The sequence below is a fragment of the Syngnathus scovelli genome, chromosome 17 (assembly GCF_024217435.2).
Source record: "Syngnathus scovelli strain Florida chromosome 17, RoL_Ssco_1.2, whole genome shotgun sequence".
In the NCBI taxonomy this organism is placed as follows: domain Eukaryota; kingdom Metazoa; phylum Chordata; class Actinopteri; order Syngnathiformes; family Syngnathidae; genus Syngnathus; species Syngnathus scovelli.
In genome coordinates, this window is record NC_090863.1 from 10,359,984 (window position 1) to 10,372,621 (window position 12,638).

Consider the following 12,638-nt stretch of genomic DNA (forward strand, 5'->3'; position numbering starts at 1 on the left):
CCTCTGTGTAGATATTTTATTTGTCAACCACAGTCCCAAATGTTTTTTTTTTTTTTTTTTTTTTGCAAGAGGTGCTCATACACTTGAGTCAAAGTTTGATTTTTTTGAAGGCAAAATTTGCTTTTGTTCCATATCTTTTATATTTTGGCATAGGTATTGCCTTTTGCAAACAGAATGTGCCATTTTGACCTCTGTGGCATGTGTTTAGCCCTCTGCGTTAAGTGTTTTGAAAATGTCGATTTTGTCAAAACAATCATTAAAAACAGTAGTTGGTGCTGTTCCGCTCCAATACTACGGGTGGCAGTATTTATATAGAAGTCGATTAGAAGAAAAAGAAGGCGAAGAAGAAGACGACGAAGAAGAGAAAGGACGAGACCGAAAACACCGAAGGAGCCTTTAGCAGAAAATAAACCCTCGATCGAGTTCTAAATCAAGCTTTTGGACGTCAACTTCTCCACACTTCGTTTAACAAGATGTTTAACAGACAAACGAGTCTCTGGATGGGTGATGTATGCTTGAAGTCTTTTCAGTTTATAGCATTAGCCTAGTTTTAAATTTAGCGAGTTCCGAACATGACACCGGCTAACATTACAGTCTTGTTAAATTGTAATTGCTTTTTCTGTGTATGAGACCAATTACTTAAATTAAATTAATCACAATAAACACTTAATCACTTCAACTCGATGCGTAGCTCGAACCATTTGCTACACCGATTCAAAATTTACATATGTTTTATGTTAACTAAAATTGTTGTTTGCATGACGTAAGGATTTCTTACTGCAATTGATGTAGCATACAGTTGTTGTTTTTTTATCACCCATTTCTATAGTTGGACCCGTACATGGACGAGAGCTTCGTCAAGCAGGCCTTCACTGCAATGGGGGAATCACCGCTTGGAGTAAAAATAATCACTCACAAGTTAACCGGGTAGGCTATATTCAAAGATTCGTGTTACAGTGTTTCTTATGGCAGTGGTTCTTAACCACATATTTCACCTACCAAAATACTCACCAAGTATTACCATCATGACCAACGTTAAAATCAATACCACAAGTGTCTATCAAAACAAAACTAAAGCTATATTCCTAAAAAAATATATATATATATATATTTAATAGCACCCTCCCTGTAAGGTAATATGCACGATTTGCATCGTAAGATTTTTGTTTTACATCACTATGATTCTGTGAAAATGTGTTAGAGAGTTACATAAGAAAATATCTGATAAAATACATCCAAACAAATATTTATGCACATATTCTTAATTTAAAAGTGAAATGAGTTGCACTTAAGCTGTGACTCTGTCACATCCCACCAGAGGGCCCCAAACACATAACAGTACATACGTCAGTGGCCTGTGGCTTTGCTGTAGCAGGTTTCTCCCTAGAGCTTTGCTGAAATCTAGTCTAGAGGTCCATATTGTCTCAACATATGACATTTTTCCACCTTTCTCTAATGTTTGTGTTGTGTTGTTTAGTGGTTCTGCGGGTTACTGCTTTGTGGAGATGGCAGACGAAGCAAGTGTCGACCGCTGTGTTCAAAGACTAAATGGAAAACTGGTTCCTGGCTCAAACCCGGTATGCCCTCATTGCAAGTTGTTTACATTTCTTTTCTTTAATAATTGCTGAACGTCATCATTTCTCCATTGTACGTGTGAATACTACTGACTTTCCTCTTTTCCGCAGTGGTAATCTGTATATTATTAGGATTACTGTACTCCATTGTCAAATCTGATTTGTGGATTAATTTGCAGATTAATTGATTATTAAAATAATTGTTAGTTGTACCCCTAGTAGAAAAGTCCCTGTATTGTGGTTTTGCTTTGTAAAAAGATTTGATTTCAGTTTGGACCCTGTAGTACAGTAGGGGAATTTTTCCTTTTCTACTGGCAAATATAACACATGTATGCATTTTTCTGTGTTGACATATGTTCACAATGTAGTGAGTATATTTGATAGAACCGTGAATCACATGGTATATGAAAAAACGTAGTGTCTAGTGGCGCATGAAAGTACTGCTACCAAATTACTGTTGGCCCTGTGAGCTGGGCCATGCTTCTGAGTTCCACTGCCCTCGACCTGCTGCTAAGAGGCTGCTTGTACATGAATGAACTTTGTTTGAAGCTGGTGAATAGAGTCTCTGGTAGCAACTAACAGAGGAATGGGCTAAAGGCTGGTCTAGGTGGAGGAGGTATGTAAACACAAATAACCATAATAACATCTCTCTTTATTCCCAGCAATATCAGTGCTATACTACAGGATTTTTGAGCGATTCTGGTTTGCTTAGTGTGTATTCTCTTTTCCCATTTGCAGCCTCGGAAGTTTAAGCTAAACTTTGCCACCTATGGGAAACGACAGGAGGCAGGGTAAGTTTGAGAAATCTGACCACTTGCAATGGATGTCAATATATAAGAATGCATGATCTGTCTTTTCTTCTACTTCCCCAAGGCCTGAGTTCTCAGTGTTTGTTGGAGATTTATCCTCTGAGGTGGATGATGACCAGCTCCACCATGTCTTTAAGGACTTTCCCTCCTGCAAGGGAGCCAAAGTCGTCACAGACCAATATGGCTACTCCAAGTATGTCAACTCGCAGTAGGACCCAACTGCAACTCCATTTCAATGAAATCTGTACTTGGATGTGGTATAGACCAGTGGTTCTCAAAACCTTTTACAAGTACCACCCAAAAATATTTTGCACATATTTTGCAAGTAGCACCATGGTGTTGGATTGCATTTGAAAATGATTTAGCATACCACCCACCAGAAAGAACTGGTACGCTTACTCCACTTTGAGAATCACTGGTGTAGACTGATTTTACACAGTAGGTCAGTGTAATTGCAAAGCTTTCATAGTGATTTACAATATTTTATGTTTCTGTTTAGTAGCTTCTGGATAACAACACAAGGGACCTTGATGACATTTTCACTAGAAGCCTGAAGAAATGTTTTCTTGTCTTATGCTAAAACTATTGTTTTCCCCATATAGGCTAAGCAAGAGCAACTCACAATTGAAGTGATGCTACTTCATGTTAAAAGTAAAACCACAGGTTTCAGTTCTACTATAATAATACCCATCTATATACTGTTCTCAATATTAGCTGCTTTTCAATTAAAAAGTATTAAATGTCCAGGGGCATTGAGAGGAGTCCTGACTGTTGTTTGCTTGCAGAGGTTATGGCTTTGTCAAGTTTGGAGATGAAAATGAACAGAAGAAGGCAATCGAGGAATGCCAGGGCGTTGTGCTTGCAGGGAAGGCACTCCGACTCAGCCTTGCGGTGGCAAAGAGGTAAGCTAATCATCATTTGACATGTAAATACTCATGTACCCCAATACTCCATCACATTCATCAAAGGACTCCACTGTGTGTAAACACTATTATATCGAAACACATGGCCTTTAACCTTTAGAAAGGGGTATTATCTAGGGCAGTGGTTCTTAACATTATTGGCGGTACCGAACCCCATCAGTTTCATATGCGTGTTCACCGTACCCCTCTTTTACACCAATGATTTAGAATTCTTTCTTTAAAATTAACATTCTTTTTTAACTGTTTGTTCTATAGCCAGAAGACAACCACCTGGGTGGGCTCAAGTCAGAATTATCAGACTAACTACAGCCAGCCGCCAACCAATTACTTTGGAAACACCAATGGCGGGGGTCAAAGCTACTACTCTCAATGGGGCAGCTACGATCAGTACAACAACTACAACAATGGCAGCTACAACACTGGCTATAATAATACGGCATACGATAGCGGCTACAACAGTGGCTACACCTACAACTATGGCCCCTACGGATACCCACCACCCAGCCACATGGTACCACCACCTCCCACGGGTTTGCCACCCCCATCTTCTGATGTGACAGGAGATGTCCAGGTATGTGAGGTTTTGTGATCCTGCTGCTTAAATGACTGTTTGACACCATCAAAGTATTTGCATAGTTTTCGGTTACAGAAATACGGTCTCTGCAGTGGTTCTCCAACTTTTTACACAAAGTACCACCTCATAAACTACTTGGCTCTTCCCAGTATCATCATTACGACCAACATTAAACTTTAGTAGGAAAGTATAATGGGTCAAATTAAATATACAGCACACAAAAGTTAAAGGGCAAGTCCATTTTTTTTAAACGATAATATAGTCTATGCACCCCCAGTAGACGGAAACATGGCAGTATGAGTAATATTGCATTTGTGGAATAGAGCCGCTAAAATCACGTTCTTTGACTTACCAATAATGCTGTTCATGACTTTACAAAATCATATTTTCTATGTTCATTGGTCCTCAGCAGAGTCAAGAAGAGACCGGAGATGGTGAGGATAATCCAGAAGGTAACCCAGACACTTTCATCTCTCACTTTGTGCAATGTATCAGTTGGCCCTTTCAGACGAACCCCTGAGGCATGCAAATGATTGTAGTCCGCAACTCTTTAAAGGAGACATGAGCTTTTTTACTCTTTTCAAAATACTCCAAAGATCAAGAATCACATCAGTTATGTTTCCTTGTCTTCTTCCCAAAGCTTTCTTAACATGCTTGACCTTCGGAGGTTTTGCCTGCCGTAGAGCGCGTGCCTATGCGTGGAAGAGTCTTTGTTGGCTGTCGGATGTGTGCCATCCTTCTAATTTGACTTCAATTGACGGATCTCCAAAGCACATCAGAGCAAAGTTGTGAGCCGGTCTATTTTGAGGATAAATTAGGCCATCTGTTTTGAATTCTGAAAATGCATAAATTATTTTCTCAGTGCCTCCTATTTATCGGTCTAGTCCCTTTGTAGCCCCGGCAGGGAAAAAAAAAAAAAATCTAACATTTGGTATTCACAGAAAGTGCCTCTAGTATCATTTCACTCTGCTATGGTGCTTATTATTTGGTGTTTTACAGTGCCATTCCAAGAATGTGACGTTGACCAGTGGAACGCAGATTTTATGCAACGCAGTGAGGAGTTCTTTGATGCCTTGATGGATAGTCACTGGGAGCCACTGGACTCCTTTGATTCTGCTATACCCTTACTTGTTTGAAAGTCAATTAGTCCTGGTTTCCCCTTTGTTTGTGTTTTCATCTGTCAACTCCATAGACACAGCTCCAAAGTGTCACCATCAACAGTACGAGTCTACTTTGATTTTATTGTTTACCATGTTGGTAAGATTCAGAGTCTCACTATAAGGAGTGACGTTACCCCTCACGCCACAGTGTGCGTGGGTAGTTTGGGAACCCTGTCTGATCTTCACATTTGTTGTAGCAGTGCTCATCAAACACCGAAGTACAACAAAAGTTGCATTGATTCATGTCGATGGTCATTGTAGAAAATGCGTAATGATCCCATTGAGCCTTAGATAGTCACTCCTGGATGGTACATAATTCATGTATACATAGGATTATTCTTTCAGGCTTTCATGAAGGAACTTTTAGATAATGGTTAAATCTAGGGCAGGGGTCACCAACCTTTGTTCGAGAACCAGGACTTTCGAAAACCGAGGTTTGACTGTAAAATAAATAGATGCAGCTCACTGACAAGTGCCGCTATTTTAGAGCAGTCCTGCGGGCGACCTGGTGACCCCTGATCTAGGGGATGTTTTATGAAAGCTGGAGCGATTTTTAAACCAAACATGTTTGTTGTGTGAATGCAACCTTCCTGTTTCTAATAATGGATGTCACAGCAGCATCTCTAAATGTTGATTGGAATGACAATTTTGTACATATAGGTATATCTTTTCTGAAACTGTTTGAGCAATAAAACACTTTCAAAAGGGTCTCCAGGCCTGGTCATTTTGGATGGAGATGGTAAAATAAATTGCAAGGTAATCAATGTAAAATTAGACCCAAATATATTATTACCCTCACCAAATTAGCACTTAAACTCGGTTGCGTGTAAATGAGATGTATGAAAAGATGATGAGCAAATATTAGCTATTGTTTTTTTCATTTTTACAAAAGCTAAGAGAGTTAAACTAGCGTCACAAACACTGGTTTGGGACCATTAAAAAAGTTGGATTGTGAACATTTAAATACATCTGAGGCACACCACTTTTTTTTTCGTCTCAAATTGTATTTTGATATGCTCTACAAAATGCTCGGTCGTAACAAGTCAGGACACATCAACTATTGATGCAAAGTGGACAAACTGGGATTTATTTCAAACATTTTACACATTCAACAACCCCTTGACATACTTTGCTTAGGTTTTATATTAATTCACACTTGACACTCTTATGATATAAAAGGAATGGGGGCATTTGAAGTGCTGTTAAATTTTGCATCTCGTTTTGACATTGCATTCCGTCTCGGTGACGAAATGGCCCCTCTGTCTGTTACTAACGGATGCCGATTTTGAGGACGTGGGACGAGCGCTAAAAACAAAATGGACGGACAGGCGAACTGGGTTTTTGTCCATCTGTGTAACAATCACCAATCAAGTGAAGTGCCAATAGACCTCTGAGACATGATGACCTTTCACCCAGGCTTACACTTGTGCAATTACTCAGATTGTTCCTCTTCAGTCTTGGTTTTTCAGAAGTCCAAGTCCAGGTCTCCCAGGGCAGTACCAGCAGGGAACCTGACGGTACCACCCTTGATACAATCCCCTCCAACTCAAACAACCGAGGGCCCCTCCTAATAGCTGAGTGGGAAACTGGGGGAAGTAGGCGAGGAGACAGAGGAGCAGGAAGAGCCAAAGGCTGAGCAGGAGAACACAGAACAGGAAGAGGATCCTAAGTGGAGCATCAGAGAATCCCCCTCGGTTTAGGTAAGGTCCAAACACTGCTGTTTCTTCAGCAAGCAGCAGGCAGCAGAGACACAGGAGGAAAACATCCTCTGAAACTTCATATCCTCTCCATAGCATTCCAGCTTTGAGGCATTCTGTCTTGCTTTCACCTTCTCGCAACACCAAGAGAGACTGACTGTCATTCTCCGGGCTACCCGGAAGGGTCTCATAGCAGCTTCCTGTAGCATTTTCAAGAACGCCGAGAAGTTTGCAGAAGACGAACCACAGTCCACCGGCCACTCCAAGTCGAGACAGATGACGGAGTGACAGTGAGAGAGAACGACGAGAGGAGAAGGACAGAAGGAAGACAAAAGAGCCGACGAAGATGCACGTCCATCCCCAACCAGATCGCAAAAACATCCTGGAAAAATAAGTAAAGTAAAGTCACAGCATCCTTCTCACCCTAAGCATCACACCAAAGAAGACAGGAAGCAGCCTCACCTGTAAAGGAAGTGGCTTCTCTTGGCGAAGATGCTGTGCTGGGACACCCAGAAACTCAGCACTGGGCCAAACATCACCGTGGCAGACAACACAAGATGGAAGTGTCGACGGAACAAATTGTTTCCCAGCAAGTGGGCGACCAGGTCCGTCAGGAACACCAGAACTGTGTTCAGGATCATCTCTACTTACAAATAACTAAGACAGAAGGAATTGCCTGTTATGGTCTTGAATCAAATTCTTCACAGTCCTGTTCAGCATGCACCAAGTCACGCGAGATTTGAATCCAAGCTATTCACTTGATGTAAGAAACAAAATACTAGTAAAAATAGTTGAGATACAATCCTAATTGGCTGAAGACCGAGCCCTGATCGTTCAGATTCGAAGCTGCCGTGCAGTCGGTTGCCACTGTGCAGGAAGTTGAACGAGCCACCTGTTTGCGGCTCCAAATATGTGCGTGAAGTTAAATCCAGCCGGGAAATTCTCAAGTGCCGGTGAGAAGGTCTGACTCGCAGCAGTATCGAGTGTCTGAGAACAGTTTGAACTGCTGTCTGTTGACTTCATACAATAATTTCCAGTGAGTCAGTTGCTCCGTAACGGCTGTCGCAGATACTGCACAGAACTCAAACTTCACAGTTTATAGTCGAAGATTCCCTACAATAATATGAATATAATAATTTAGAAGAGGGAATGTCATAGTGTTTGAAAATCACAGAAAGGTCAAAATAACCTGATTGTAGGGTATATCTCATCTGACGTACAAGCATAAGAAGAAAAAATTAAACATATACAAATGTTGTATTATTAAAATCAACTGTGTGTGCATGTACGCGTGTAATAATAGCACTAACCTTTGCACCGACAACCACGCTGAAGCTCGACAGCTGCGACAGTCCATCTGCTTCTCCTTGTGGGTGGGTGGGCAAAGTGAGACGAATATTATAACATTTTGTTTTGCTCAACTTTTCTTTTTTTTTTGCTCAACTGTATGATTTACAAGGACTTTAAGGAAATTAGCATTTACCGTAATTTCCGGACTATAAGCCGCGACTTTTTTCCAAAATTTGGAACCCTGCGGCTTATAGTCAGGTGCGGCTTATATAAGATTTTTTTCGTGATTTTTGTGATGACTTGATCACTTTTATACACTCGTAAAAAGGCTGTGGACCACTGTTGTGCGGTATCTTGAAGAAAAAAACAACAAAAATACTATTTTGAAACACTACAATGGTTGCTGCTTATTCTGGCTGTGTTGCTTGTGACTATTATGAGCTTTAGTAGGAATGCACGCTAGGTAACCTGCGTCAAAGGGCTCTAAACCCTTTCTCTTACTCTGCCATGTGACTCAGCGATTACACAAAGCAGTGGCGCTGTTTGGACCATCTGCATTGTATTAAAACCCAATCAATCAGCATTTAAATTCAATTCTTCTGACATTTTGCTCGCCAAAAACAAGTTGTAATGAATGTGAACTTTTAATGCATTTTATTCAGAAGGTTACTTTGAACCCTGAGGCTTAAATGGCGGTGCGGCGTATTTATGGATTTGTACGGCTTTCTGTGTACTGTCTTTCTTTGTAAAAAACTCATGTGCACGTGCGGCTTATAGTCCGGTGCGGCTTATGTAAGAAAAAAACTAAAATATCCCTGAATTTTAGCTGGTGCGGCTTATAGTCCGGTGCGGCTTATAGTCCGGAAATTACGGTACATATCTTTGATACTAACCTTTTTTCAGTGATATCAACTGTTAGGCAATTGACTGCCCACATGGCCACTTAAATGACCCTCCAAGTATGATAACACAATGGCATATTTCATGATATCAGTGAGAGATTTGCATGCCGTAACAACAATGGAGTGAAAGTGGATGTGGATGGTGGGCGTGGATGATGATGAGTGGTAGTTGGCACTGTTGCCTTTGAATGGGTCATCTCACACCTTGTTTTTGCATGAGTGAGCTCTTTTTGGAGTAGTCCAGCTTTCTCCCACAGTCCCAAAATGAATGTTTATTGAAGTCTCCAATGTTAGACCTGTAATTGACAGTTGAGTGTACAAAAACCCAGCATGGATGGATAAAGATAAATTTAACTGGCACAAAGAGTACCATTAAAAAATAGTCTGTTGTAGAATACAATTATACATTAATATACAGTACGTAATTAATACAAGTTTTACATTTGACTTCTCATTTATCGTTCATAAACATGTTCTCTTTGTATTTACATAATCTTAAATTGGGAATATATATATATATTTACTTCTATATTTGGGTTCATATTTTTAGATCTTCTCCAGAGGAGTAGTGCCACACCATGCAGTCATGAGGCTCATTGCACGCCACCCATGCACCCGTGTGTGTATATAACAAGATGTCAGCTGTTGTTTTGCACTGCCCATGACTGTCTCTTCATGGTTTGGCTCAACTACTCGAGGAATTACTTCATATCTGCCCTGCTGCTATCAGGTGTAAATGCCATTGATAAGCGAATTCTCTCCAGTATACACAATGAGTGTCTGTACCGTGTCTATGTTGCAGAACCGTGGTCAGGAATGATATCAAAGGTTTATAAATATCAGTCACATGTGCTGCACTGTGTGTGCAAATGCTCAAGAAATAAACAGCTGTTTTGTTTGGAGTGAGTCCTCAATGTCAAGGTCAGAGAAGACCTGTGCATAGAGGAACATCAAAGTTTGAACAATTGGTTTCTGGGTGTTTGTTGATTGCCCTTTTCATCCATTTGCACATAGAAAACAATAGGAATTGAAATGACCTGTTCTCGAGCCAAATTGCTGCAATGAAAACTTGATTAAATTCTCCTAAACTCAATAATAAATGAACGAAACTTTTCAGTTCATATGACTTCAACCAGTAGGTGTCGGTAATGCCCATTGAAGCTAGTGCCACCTCGCCGTAAAAAAAAAAAACGAAGAACAAAATAACGTTATTTCCTGTTCACGAACGAGTTGTGAATTGCATTTCACGGTCACAAACGAACAAATCAGTGATTCGCATTTCCAGTTCATCGCGAGAACGTATCAGTGAGGGAACGAATCTTGACTTTCCCGTTGACGAACGAGTCCATGGGTGATCTGCCTTCCTTCCCGTGCATCAACGGATCAGTCAGTGAAGGTGTTGCGTCTCCCTCCTGGCGTGAACTATATAAGCCAGAATGTAGATTTACGATTTGCCAAGGAAAGAAAGAACCACTCACTGAAACACCACTTCTTTTATGCACGTTTTCTCCAAGCTAACGGCTAACTTACACTGAGTGCCCAAAGTCCCAATGATCGTGAGCAGCAGGGGGGGCCCCATTTCAACCCCTTACACTGAGTGCCAAGCAGGGAAGAAATGGGTACCATTGTTATAGTCACTGGTATGACTCGGCAGGGGTTTGAACCCACAACCTCCCAATCTCAGGGCGGACACTCTCCTCTTAGGCCACTGAGCTGGTAAACACTTGTATCGTAGTATAACACTTATAGTCGTTTTTAAATAACATGTATGCCTAAATATTGTTATCCAATATATCTACTGCAATTTCACATTAGATTGCCGGTTTGAAATTTGCTTTTAATATTAATTATAAATATTAATGCATTGACCTAATTTTCACATGGTCCTTGTTTACATTTTGCATGACAGCTGTCAAGTGCCACGTTAGGGCTCTTCTTGTGTAAGTTTTCCATAGGCTTCCATAGGGTAGTGGGTAGTGCTCTGGGCTTTCATCCCAGCGACCCGGGTTCGAATCTCAGTGGGACCAAAAATTTTTTCACTGATCTAGTTGCTTGTGAGCTGCTCCATAAAACCATACATGTTCAGGGCAGTGAGAGCAAGGCTTCCATAGGGTAGTGGTTAGTGCTCTGGGCTTTCACCCCAGCGACATGGGTTTCGAATCTCAGTGGGACCCAAAAATTTTTCACTGATATAGTCTTCTTGTGAGCTGCTCCATAAAACCATACATGTTCCATGCACTGAGAGCAAGGCTTCCATAGGGTAGTGGTTAGTCCTCTGGGCTTTAACTCCAGCGACCCGGGTTCGAATCTCAGTGGGACCAAAAAATTTTTCACTGATCTAGTCTTCTTGTGAGCTGCTCCATAAAACCATACATGTTCCATGTACTGACAGCAAGGCTTCCATAGGGTAGTGGTTAGTGCTCTGGGCTTTCACCCCAGCGACCCAGGTTCGAATCTCAGTGGGACCAAAAATTTTTTCACTGATCTAGTCTTCTTGTGAGCTGCTCCATAAAACCATACATGTTCCATGCACTGAGAGCAAGGCTTCCATAGGGTAGTGGTTAGTCCTCTGGGCTTTAACTCCAGCGACCCGGGTTCGAATCTCAGTGGGACCAAAAATTTTTTCACTGATCTAGTCTTCTTGTGAGCTGCTCCATAAAACCATACATGTTCCATGCACTGAGAGCAAGGCTTCCATAGGGTAGTGGTTAGTCCTCTGGGCTTTAACTCCAGCGACCCGGGTTCGAATCTCAGTGGGACCAAAAAATTTTTCACTGATCTAGTCTTCTTGTGAGCTGCTCCATAAAACCATACATGTTCCATGTACTGACAGCAAGGCTTCCATAGGGTAGTGGTTAGTGCTCTGGGCTTTCACCCCAGCGACCCAGGTTCGAATCTCAGTGGGACCAAAAATTTTTTCACTGATCTAGTCTTCTTGTGAGCTGCTCCATAAAACCATACATGTTCCATGTACTGACAGCAAGGCTTCCATAGGGTAGTGGTTAGTGCTCTGGGCTTTCACCCCAGCGACCCGGGTTCGAATCTCAGTGGGACCAAAAAATTTTTCACTGATCTAGTCTTCTTGTGAGCTGCTCCATAAAACCATACATGTTCCATGTACTGACAGCAAGGCTTCCATAGGGTAGTGGTTAGTGCTCTGGGCTTTCACCCCAGCGACCCAGGTTCGAATCTCAGTGGGACCAAAAATTTTTTCACTGATCTAGTCTTCTTGTGAGCTGCTCCATAAAACCATACATGTTCCATGCACTGAGAGCAAGGCTTCCATAGGGTAGTGGTTAGTCCTCTGGGCTTTAACTCCAGCGACCCGGGTTCGAATCTCAGTGGGACCAAAAAATTTTTCACTGATCTAGTCTTCTTGTGAGCTGCTCCATAAAACCATACATGTTCCATGTACTGACAGCAAGGCTTCCATAGGGTAGTGGTTAGTCCTCTGGGCTTTCACCCCAGCGACCCGGGTTCGAATCTCAGTGGGACCAAAAAATTTTTCACTGATCTAGTCGCTTGTGAGCTGCTCCATAAAACCATACATGTTCCATGTACTGACAGCAAGGCTTCCATAGGGTAGTGGTTAGTGCTCTGGGCTTTCACCCCAGCGACCCGGGTTCGAATCTCAGTGGGACCAAAAAAATTGCAACACAGTTGCTAGTGTAACCATATAACGATACACTTCCTTCGAGCTAGGGTTAGG

The 12,638-nt window shown here is 41.6% G+C and overlaps 2 protein-coding genes across 5 annotated transcripts; one reads left to right on the forward strand and one right to left on the reverse strand.

The window, feature by feature from the left end:
- The first annotated feature begins 328 nt into the window (after positions 1-328).
- Positions 329-5,748, forward strand: trnau1apb (tRNA selenocysteine 1 associated protein 1b). Of its 2 annotated transcripts, none has more exons than XM_049747562.1 (9): positions 329-509; positions 830-927; positions 1,478-1,577; positions 2,313-2,365; positions 2,448-2,576; positions 3,169-3,285; positions 3,562-3,877; positions 4,293-4,332; positions 4,880-5,748. In XM_049747562.1, exons 1-9 carry the CDS (start codon positions 474-476, stop codon positions 5,014-5,016), a joined length of 1,026 nt encoding a protein of 341 aa, XP_049603519.1. In that variant the 5' UTR covers positions 329-473; the 3' UTR covers positions 5,017-5,748. The 2 variants fall into 2 exon arrangements, with proteins under 2 accessions (XP_049603519.1, XP_049603518.1); XM_049747561.1 differs by having other exon boundaries at positions 330-509; positions 4,290-4,332.
- A 358-nt stretch (positions 5,749-6,106) lies between these two features.
- Positions 6,107-8,177, reverse strand: fitm1l (fat storage inducing transmembrane protein 1, like). 3 transcript variants are annotated; one of them, XM_049747576.1, is made up of 3 exons: positions 8,048-8,177; positions 7,200-7,394; positions 6,107-7,119 (listed from the first exon to the last, which is right to left on the reverse strand). In XM_049747576.1, exons 2-3 carry the CDS (start codon positions 7,376-7,378, stop codon positions 6,492-6,494), a joined length of 807 nt encoding a protein of 268 aa, XP_049603533.1. In that variant the 5' UTR covers positions 7,379-7,394; positions 8,048-8,177; the 3' UTR covers positions 6,107-6,491. The 3 variants fall into 3 exon arrangements, with proteins under 3 accessions (XP_049603533.1, XP_049603534.1, XP_049603532.1); XM_049747577.1 differs by lacking the exon at positions 8,048-8,177 and adding an exon at positions 7,630-8,041; XM_049747575.1 differs by lacking the exon at positions 8,048-8,177 and having other exon boundaries at positions 7,200-8,041.
- Between the last annotated feature and the right edge of the window lie 4,461 nt (positions 8,178-12,638).

Bases quoted from the DNA above. Each gene is read 5' to 3' on its own strand.
- trnau1apb (XM_049747561.1), top strand. From the start codon at position 474: ATGTTTAACAGACAAACGAGTCTCTGGATGGGTGAT. The intron at 1,578-2,312 runs GTATGCCCTCAT...TCCCATTTGCAG, and splicing joins TGGTTCCTGGCTCAAACCCG to CCTCGGAAGTTTAAGCTAAA. The intron at 3,286-3,561 runs GTAAGCTAATCA...TTTGTTCTATAG, and splicing joins AGCCTTGCGGTGGCAAAGAG to CCAGAAGACAACCACCTGGG.
- fitm1l (XM_049747576.1), bottom strand. From the start codon at position 7,378: ATGATCCTGAACACAGTTCTGGTGTTCCTGACGGACCTGGTCGCCCAC. The intron at 7,120-7,199 runs GTGAGGCTGCTT...TTATTTTTCCAG, and splicing joins AGAAGCCACTTCCTTTACAG to GATGTTTTTGCGATCTGGTT.